At 41.6% G+C, this 10571-nt stretch overlaps 1 protein-coding gene across 1 annotated transcript in view; it reads left to right on the top strand.

The window, feature by feature from the left end:
* The window catches only part of spata48 (spermatogenesis associated 48), a 36033-nt gene extending 26558 nt beyond the window's left edge, over nt 1–9475 (top strand). The window contains exons 5-9 of the mRNA XM_048610217.1: nt 5326–5399; nt 5884–5925; nt 6013–6120; nt 6886–6987; nt 9320–9475. Coding sequence (XP_048466174.1) covers nt 5326–5399; nt 5884–5925; nt 6013–6120; nt 6886–6987; nt 9320–9443 — 450 coding nt within the window. The 3' untranslated portion in view covers nt 9444–9475. The remainder of the gene's footprint in view (nt 1–5325; nt 5400–5883; nt 5926–6012; nt 6121–6885; nt 6988–9319) is intronic.
* Nucleotides 9476–10571: the final 1096 nt, after the last annotated feature.

Below are 10571 nucleotides of genomic sequence, written 5' to 3'. Positions count from 1 at the left end.
CCCTCCCATCACTCACACTGACCCTCCTATCACTCAGACTGACCCACCCTCACTCACACTGACCCTCCTATCACCTCACACTGACCCTCCCATCACTCATACTGACCCTCCATCACTCACTCACACTCATCGCTGAATCAGAAATGATCACCCTAACTTGGTGGTATCAGTAAAGTGAGGTAAACTAGGTCATGAGGTTATAGATCTCGATGGATTACAATTCTGCTGTTGCTGATAACCAATAGTGTTTCATGGAAGCCGAGTTTTTCGCTGCTCGCTCTGATCTGAATCTATCCCATGTAGCAAAAAGATTGTTCTATCCAATACGATGAAGGGCAGTTAAATATTCACCACATTGCCTGGGTTGGATTTCTGTGTCGGTCAGACCAGGGAAAGACAACGTTGCAGTTCCTTTCCTGAAGGACATGAATGAAGCATAGGGGTTTTTATTGGCAACGTGGCAGTTTTGGTCATCATTACCAATTCTAACTTGTGATTCAAAGATTAATTAACTAACTGAATTTAAACTAACAAACAAACGTAGTGGCCTTTGAAAAGCTTGTCACTAGGTTACTTGTCCAAGTGCTAACCCTGGAACAGAAAGATTGTTCCTACATAAAATAGTCTTATTCCAAAAGATCAAATAAAAATTCACCAGTCTGCTGTCAAACTGCTGGTAGGTTTAATATACAAAGTGATTTCAGATTATAATGAATTCCTTATCTTATCTGGATGGGATGTTGTACAAAAAGATTGTAAGCTATTTCAAGAACGAGGTTGGATCATGACAGAAATCAGCTGTTGTTGCTGATGCAATACACATCTCTGAAACATTGACTGTGCGGATCCACTAAGCAGCTGCCGGCTGCATGGGGGACCCACAACCAAGACAGTTGTTTAAAGGACCAACTGTTCAACTCGCATGTGCCATGCTTTTGAGTTATTTCTGCGATTGCAAATGTTGTTGTTGTATTGTCACATGTTTTTGGAGGCCTGTCAATGCGTTCAAAAGCAGAGCTCCCAAACGTGCTGGTGCTAATCAAATGGAAGCAGCTTTCAGTGGTTCAGGTATGTCTGCAGGATGGGAGACAGTCACATACTCATCAATACCTGTATGGTGAGATAGCCAGAGTGAAATCACCACTGAGGTTGTGCAGGTGTGACATGAAGGCACATAACATTGACTGTCTGAATGTACAGATATTAAGGAGACTAACAAGATAAGGAGATATTAACGAACATCAGCCAGAAGCAAAACAGCATGATGAACTCTCCTTAATATCTGTACATTCAGACAATGAAGGCCATCAGTTTAACTGGGACAAAGTAATCATAGTAGCCCAAGCCAAACACAGACACGCACGGGAATTCCTAGAGGCATGGCTCCCCACCCATACTTCAATCAACAAATGTATAGAATTGAACCCCATATACAAACCCATACAGATCAAAACCAGAAATGACACTACTCACCATAACGAACCAGACGGTATAAATTCCAAGTGGAGTAGAATAACATTGCTTCATCGGAGGCTCCACTGATGATGTTACCTAGCACAGTGACAATACGCCTAAACAAAAACAAGCCAGCTCGGCGAGCAAGTCAACAACCTCTGGAAGTTCCAGAGTTTTGGCTCAATGACTGTGAAGGAATAATAATATATTTCCAATCAGAATGGTAGGTGTCTTTAGGGGAATTTGTAGGTAATAGTAAACCCATGCACAGCTGCTCTTGTTCTTGTAGATGTCAAAGATTGAAGACGGTATCAAAGTAGATTCAGCAAACTGACACAGTGCAGCTTTGATATGATGTACACTATTACCACTGCACACCGTTTTTTAATTCATTCATGGGATGAAGGCATCGCTAGCTAGGCCAGCATTTATTACCCAGAGGGCAGGTAACAGTCAACCATGTAGCTGTGGGTCTGGAGTCACACGTAGGCCAGACCAGGTAAGGACGGCAGTTTCCTTCCCTACAGGACATCAGTGAACCAGATGGATAGCCTGACGATCAGCAATGGATTAATGGTCATCATCAGATTGTTATTGCTGACTTTTTTTTTGTTGGATTCAAATCATATCATCTGCATTATTGGCAGGATTGAACCCAGGTCACCAGAACACTCCTGGGTCTTTGGGTTAACAGTCCAATGATAGCACCACTAGGCCATTGCCTCCCCTCTGAAAGGGAGCAATGTTTACAGTGCTGGATGGCATGCCAATCAGGCAGGCTGCTTGTTCTGAATGGTGTTGATTTCCTTGAGTGTCATTGAAGCCGTACTCATTTCACCAAATGAAATTACACTCCTGAGCTGTACCATCCAGGTAGGTCAGAAGATTTCATCACTTCGGAGTGCAAGAGATATGGAGATTGTGGTTGCGCTGTGTGGAGAGCTGCAACATCACTAACAATGGTGTAGTGAGGCTCTTCAATTACCATATGTTTTCCGAGACAGCTTACTATCATTCTGTCTGAGCTGGGAACAATGCCTGAGATGATTCACATTCACCAAGCAGGTGGTCATACAGTTCAACAACTTTGTTCAACATCACTTGGTGTCTCAGAAAACAGGGATGGCATTCCAATGGCCAGCAAAGTCAGTGCCACTAAACATCTACAAAGCTGGATTTCTCTAATTTCAAGCATAAATTATCCAGCATCTTCTAGTACACCATCCACCAATGCGTACAGGAGGCTATCTCTTCAAGTAAGGCAATGGTGTCATATTCCCAATGAGAGGGTATGAGGTTTTGCCAGTGAGATTCCTGATGCAGGGTGCCATTGACAGCTCACATATGACTCCACTGGTCCCACGTGTTGCTGGGGAAACTGATGGAAACAGCAAGGGTGAAGGAGAGGAGTTGATGTGGAACCCAAGAGGTCTGTAGTCATGCACTTATAACTAGAATATGTGACAATCGTGACGCAGTTGGAGTTGAGAAGGACCTAAAACACTAACGTGCCATCATTCTGAATGTTCTCAACAATTCCAGATCCTCACCACAGGCAGCACAACCTTCTGTGTCAGATAAAGGGGTTGAAGGCACACTGTACCTGCCACTCTGTACTACACCTCTCTGTGGACAACCTTGTGTATGGGAAACATGCCAGTGATTGTGTTAAACTGCATTTGATTGATGCTCCTATCAGAGCTGACTAGCTGGAGGCATATGGGGACAGTGACAGAGATGGGTTTGAGGCTACCTTCAATGGATGGTGTGAGAGCTGGCTTTCTGAGTAGTAGACATAAGTCCGAATGAGTCCTTAACTAGGGACAATTGAAAGGGGTGGTGATAGGTCAGGGCTGGGCAGGATGGTGGTAGGGTATCAAGCAGGATGTTGGTGTGGTGCACTGAGCAGCGTGAGAGTTTGGTGGAAGATTGAGTTGGAGATATTCTTTGAAAATGCATAAATCATTAAGCAGAGTAGGCTCGGAGTTTTTGTCACAGAATTTAGGAATTCAAGAAATTATAGCAATTATTTGTGAGGTAGATTGAGTGAGGTAAATGTCACAGAGCAGAAAACAGCAAAATATTTCATAGCAGTGTGCACTGCTCTGTTTCTGTCTGAATGATAAGAATCCCAGGAGTTCAGTTTAGTTTAAACTAGTTGGATTCCTCCACCTTGCTTCACTAAACGGAATTTGTAAGAAAGCTATGACGTTCGCTGATCATGTTTATCAAACATTTCTGTTTAATTCAACCACTGCAGGAGGCAAGGTTTCTGGATGAACTACCTTTGGAATGGAGGTTCTTTAGCTAGGTCCTCCCTTCATCTGATGTGCTGCTTATTTGGCATTGTCAAACACATTGTGAAGGATGTTAGGATGAGGTTGAAAATCAGTTTACCCACCTTGCAAATGATTTTGTTCATTCTACAAATGTAGCATCCTTTAAACCAGATGTATAAACAAGTGGTGGGAGCCACAGACATCTGCCACTTCTCAATATGTCTGGCATTTGTAGGATTGTTTAGTTGTATAAGCATCAGATTGAATTCAAATCTGTTTTGTTTCTGCTTAATAATTTAATTGGGCTGCTAAATTCAAAGTACTTACAATTTATAGAAATTTGTCTTGAAGGTAGAAGAGAGAGGGTGGTGTTGGAAGGTTGCTTTTCAGACTGGAGGCCTGTGACCAGCAGTGTGCCACACGGTTTGGTGCTAGGTCCATTGCTTTTTGTCATTTATATAAATGATTTGGATGCGAACACAGGAGGAATGGTTATTAAGTTTGCAGATGACACCAAAATTGGTGGTGTAGTGGACAATGAAGAAGGTTACCTCAGAGTACAATGGGACCTTGATCAGATGGGCTAATGGACTGAGGAGTGGCAGATTGAGTATAATTTAGATAAGTGTGAGGTGCTGCATTTTGAAAGGCAAATCAGGGCAGGACTTATACAATTAATGGTAAGGTCCTGGGCAAGTGTTGCTGAACAAAAAGATCTTGGAGTGCAGGTTCATAGTTCCTTGTAAGCAGGTGGACAGGTTAGTGAAGAAGGCATTTGGTATACTTGCCTTTATTGGTCAGTGCAGTGAGTACAGGAGTCAGGATGTCATGGTGTAACTGTGAAGTCATTGGTTAGGTCACTTTTGGAATACTCCGTTCATTTCTGGTCTCTCTGCTATAAGAAATATTTTGTTAAACTTGAAGGTGTTCAGAAAAGATTTACAAGGATTTTGCTGGGTTTGGAGGGTTTGAGCTACAGTGAGAGGCTGAATAGGCTGGGGCTATTTTTCCTGGAGCGTCAGAGGCTGAGGGGTGACCTTACAGAGTTTTATAAAATCATGAGGGGCGTGGATAGGGTGTATAGCTAAGGTCTTTTTCCCAGGGTAGAGGAGTCCAAAACTAGAGGGTAAAAATGAGAGAGGGGAGAGATTTAAAAGGGTCCCAAGGAGCAACTTTTTCACTCAGAGGGTGGTGCGTGTATGGATTGAGCTGCCGGAGGAAGTGGTGGAGGCTGGTATAATAACAACATTTAAAAGGTATTGGATAGATACATGAATAAGAGGGGTCTTTTGCACATCTTTGGACTGTGGGAGGAAACCAGAGCACCCAGAGGAAACCCACACAGACACAGGGAGAACGTGTACCCTGCACACAGCCAGTTGCTTGAGGGCAGATTTGAACCCAGGTCCCCAGCACCATGAGGTAGCAGGGCTAAACACTGAGCCACCGTGCTGCCAGATTCTATGATGAGTGTGACAAAGCTTGCTGCTGAAGAAGATGCATTGTGTATTTCCCTTATGTAATTTATACACATAGCTAAAAGCCTATCTGTAAGTGTAGATAGCTTATTCTGTTATTTACCCTTCTCTAGGCTGTGGGTGGACATGCACACTGGAACAAAAGTCAGTCTCGACCCTTCACTGCTGCAGCTAAACCAATCAACTTGTGAGTAATTCTCTTTTAATTGTTCAACCAATCTCTTGCACATGACTGAAGCAGCAAGCATTTTCAAGAAAATGGCATTTATGTTATGGGAATTGGTTTTTATTTGTACAAATAGAATGTGTGTACTTAAATTTAAAATAATCAACGAACCCTAGCATTACAGGCCGTCTTGTGGTGCATGGTAGTGTAATAAAATCTCTGAACAGGTTAATTAGAAAAAATAGGTTAAACTAAAAAAAAACCAGCTTTGTAGGCCCTCCTGTGGTGCAGTGATCGTATTCCTACCCCTCGATTAGGTAGGCCTGGGTTCAAGCCCCACCTGCTCCAGTCGTATGTAGTAGCATCTCTGAACAGCTTGGTTAGATAAGTCAGTTAAGTAAAAACTTTTAATCCTAATGTTGTGGTTAGTTACAAAAATAAAGCTGTTTAAGGAACTGACATTGATGCAATTCTGCAGAAATAACTCTAACGTAATATTTTACAGTACAAGCCTTTTCCCCAAAATTCATCAAATTCCACTGTACAGGTGAGAAACTTCATGACATAAAAATTGCAGAATATTCTCCTGATGGTGTGCTGGAACTAACTTTCTTTTCACTTTTTTTATTGGCAGTGGTTCTGTTGGTGGTTATAATCTGGAGGATAGAGATAACCCTTATGCCGACTTTACCCCCTTCACTGTACCTCGAACTGAAAAGCCACGCCATACAGATACATCCTAGTACGTATGTAAAAATACTCTGGTTCAGGGCAAGGGAAGCTGCCTTTACTTTATAGTTCTATTGTGTTACACCATTGTACTGTTAAATCTTTAAGCAATGAAATAGTTGTAATTTCAAAAGGATTGAGTGTTAATTCAAATTATAATTCTGTTTGCTTGGGACAGTTTATGGCTATAGTTTTAGGGATTGAAACATTCAGTGAAAGGATAAGAAAAAAAATTAAGTGTGGAATATAGAAATTATAACTTCATTTAATGAAGTATTAACTAGGATTCGAATGATTATTGACATTTATTCCTTGAAGAGTGTGGTTTTAATCATGCTTAAACCCTTTACAAATCTAATGAATGATAAATGATTCAATTTAAAGAACTGCAGTGTAACTTCTCCAGTGGGAGTCAGATCATTTCTGGGTTTTGGAATTTTCTGCATTACAGAATGATGTTAGAATGTCTGAGCACAAGGGATTGGACTGAAAATTACCATGGAAATATATATTTACCCGAAACATGAAACAAATAAAGCAGTGATAGAAATTGTTTAACATATAAAAGTGCCCACTCCCAAAGTACTGTATTAAAACGGTGCTGTGACATTGAGGGAATGTTTGGGTCTGCTCAAAAGCTTCTTGACAAATAGTGTTTGTAAGCATTACATTTCCAAACAAGAAACATTACAGTGTAATCAGTTTAATTTAATTTTATTTCCACCTGTTCTTTCAGCAGCAGTACTATTTTTTGCCTTTATTATTTTCCTTTCTTCAGTTGCCCAAATATACCTGGTTATACAGGTAAAAGACAATGGAATGTCACAGAAGCTAATAAATCCAACTTCTCAAGATTGTTCCATCCACCAGAACGCCATGGGTAAGTAGCTGACTACAATGATAGAATTTATGATTTCGGTTGGAGCAAAGGATGCAGTGCCAGGACAGTAACAGACTTGATGAAATGAGCTGGCTTTACATTACAATGTGGTCACACTGGCTGAATTTACGCAGTGATGATTGATCAACTAACTTTAAAGATTTTTGGAAGCTTCATATAAGTTGGGAGTACTGAGTGCTGGGGACCATAGCCATGGGCTTGAGCTGCTATTGAAGAGCTTCTGACTGACTTGAAAACAATCATTACTTTTGAAATAACAATCAGTTAAATCGAGGCAAAAGTGAGGCCATGTTCTTTGGGAACTGGGGTGACCGATCCTTTATCTCCTTTCCCTTCAAGACAGATTACCTGAAGCTGCTGGGAATATGATTCAGAGGGGCTGGGGCATGCGCTAAAACTTGTGAGGAGCATCTTGCCAAAGTGAGGCAGAAACTGGGCAGAGGGGAGCACCAACCCGTCTCTCAATTGCGGGTAAAGCCCTGGTCTCAGGTGGGAGGTACACTCGGTGTTGTTTTACATGGCACAGATCCGGCCCATTCCCCGAACCTGTGCCATTGCAGCCACCAGAGCCATGTTCCACCTCATCTGGAGGTCAAAGACGAGCTGTATCCACAGGGACACCATATACATAGCCCCAGATAAAGGAGGGGAAGAATATACCCAACGCCACCCTCATCCTGATGGCCACCTTTGTGTGCAGCTGCATCGAGCTGCACACAGACCCTCAGTACACAACACCAAGTGTCACTATGTACTGAGGCTCTCCCTGTCCCTGGTGTTACGGAAGATGGGCCCAGCCTCACTGCCGCAGAACGCTCCAAGCAATTCGACTGTTCAATATCACCCGTCTCTCATGGAAAAAATACAAAAAGACACCGTTGACCACAAATCCATCAGGTAGAGGTCAAGCATGTGCTTGAGATCTGCAGGAAAAGGAGAGTGTGGCTCCCCATGGGGTTGTTCCCTGAGCAGACTGTCAAAGCCATTTGGCAGAATGCCTCATCACCAGAGCTTTCTAACAGGCACCAAGATGTAGCTTGGCTGGTGGTGAGAAGGCACTATCCATCAGATCCTCCATGTACACTCAGTCTCTGTACTCCACTGCACGCTGCCCTCAAAGTGGCTGCACTGGTGAGGAGGCTGTCACACATCTCCTTTTGGAACGTGCTTTTACAAAGAAACTCTGGAGGGAGATGTAGTGGATTTTGTCAAGGTTTGCCCCGAGCAGCCCCGTGACACAGGACTCCGTGCTCTACGGTCTGTACCCTGGGGATGCACACTGCACCTGGAGGACCATCAGCTTGGTGAAAGACGCTCTTTGGTCTGTCCGAAACCTGTTGGTCTCTCAGTGTAAAGGGTTGACCTCGGCCAAGTGTTGCAGACTGGTACATTCCAAGGTTCAGGACTAAGTGCTGAGGGACGCACCAAAGCTTGGGGCATCTTCTGCCAAGGTGCAGTTGGGGAAAAGCTACCATCTAAGGCCTTTCTGCCGCAAAGTATAATGGGGGTCTCAGTTATGGGACCTTCTTGTTGCTTCAAATTTATGTAAATAGGGTCCTGCATGAGTAGGAAATGCCTTTGGTTTTTGCAATGGCAGGGAATGTCAAGTTTCAGTGTTTGCTTTCTCTTTATATGAATAAAGTATATTTTTGCAATTAAACCAAACCAGTACCAGCATCTTATCATGTAAATGTTACATATAGCACAACTAAAGCAAACCTTATGATGCAAATGTGGGAATACTGGCACATTTCATGGACCTGTGAAACCTGTGTTCCATTGCAAATTAATTTTCCAGAGATCAACATCGCCATCTGCTGCTGGAAAAGCTAAACTTCATTTCTACAAGGTTTTCTGGAGATCTCAAAGGCCATGGCACTGTACCATCATCAGTATTTCACTTTGAAAGGTTCATTAAACTTGAATTAATTTAAATCATACCCATCTTAAGAATTCACTCTCATTAAAAGCATGAATTTAACAAAAATCAGTGTAATAACCCTACCAGTTTTTAAAAAAAACATCAGTTTTTGACTTTTTTCCCTTCTTGAGTGCTATGATTAGAGTTTATTGCAAGAAGTTTAAACACAAGCCTGAATCACCAAAATGCAAATAATCAAACATTCTGAGAAAAAGGATTAATGATTGTACATTCAAGGAATTTTGCATTTTTGAATATTTTTTCTTTGGCCTGCCCAAGTTTGTGGTTACCGAGCAAGTACTAGTAAATACTAACGAAAGTTCAGGGGAACTTGTTAAAATGCAGTAAAAAGATTCGTCTTTGATTATAACTTGCACTTTTGTTTTGCAGAATTCCGCGTGGCACTGAAAAACCGTTAAAATATAGGCACGAGTCGCCCTTTTCGAAGATGGTGACAAAAGTCTCACCCTTCAACCCCTTTAACTCGAAAACATCCAAAGCACTTCGTTTATAAATAAATAAATATATAATTATATTTGCATGTGAGAACAGTGTGAGAAATGTGATTGCACATGGCTTTTGTTGTTTTCAAATCTAGATTATGCAATTAATATTTTATATGCTGCCTTTTTTGCCCTGTAATGTTTTTCCCAATTTCTCCTGAAGGGATTGAGTGCTGCCAGGTTATGGAAAGTGAATAGTTGGCAAAGTATTCAATAATTTGAGATTATCCACTTTCCTGCCTATCCCCAACAAGCTTTCACCCTGTTGCTTATCAAGAAGCTATCCACCTCTGCCTTAAAACTAGTCGCAGACTTTTCTTCCAACACCTTTTGTGGAGAGTTTCAAAGATTGACGACCCTCTGAGAGAAATACCTTCACTTTATCTCATTCTTAAATGGGCAGCCCCTTGTTTTGACACAGTGATACCTGGTTTTAGATTCTCCCTCAAGTTGAAATATCCTTTCCGTATCCACCTTGACAAGACACCTCAGGAACTGGTATGTTTAAACCAAATAACTACTTGGTCTTATAAACTCCAACAGATGCAAGCCTAGCATGTCAAACGTTTCCTCATAAGCCAATCCATCCATTCCAGTATTAGTGTGGTAAACTGTCTCTGAATTGTTCCAATGCACTTACATCCTTCCTTAAAGAAAGAAACTTATACTGTATACAGTCCTTCAGTTGTGGTCTCTGTATAACTTAGACATATTCCCCACTTTTGTACTTGATTCCCCTCAGAATAAACAAGAACATTTGAAGTTCTACTTTTTTCTTGTTTTTTTTCTTACATTCTATGTTTTATAAGAACATTCCTTATTTCCTGCACCTGATTCACCCAGATCCAGTTGCATCGCAGAGCTCTGCAATCTCTTGCCATTTGAATAAAAAGTTTCTTTTCCACTTTTCCTGCAAATAAACCATCAAATTCAGGGGATTAAGAGATTTGCTTCCACCTGCAAACATTTACAGAAATTGTTTGTCAATTTTCACTGCTTCCCCATTACTTCTCTCAAATGGCTCCTTGCCCCTAGCATCCCCATTATTTTTCAGAAGTTGCTGGGTTTTCACATATGTTGCATTGAATCCACCACATAAAATTAAACCTCATAATTGAACCAATCTGTATTTTTAATAA

This window comes from Rhincodon typus, chromosome 2 (genome assembly GCF_021869965.1).
Source record: "Rhincodon typus isolate 14 chromosome 2, sRhiTyp1.1, whole genome shotgun sequence".
Lineage (NCBI taxonomy): Eukaryota > Metazoa > Chordata > Chondrichthyes > Orectolobiformes > Rhincodontidae > Rhincodon > Rhincodon typus.
This window is presented reverse-complemented; position numbering and strand designations above follow the sequence as displayed.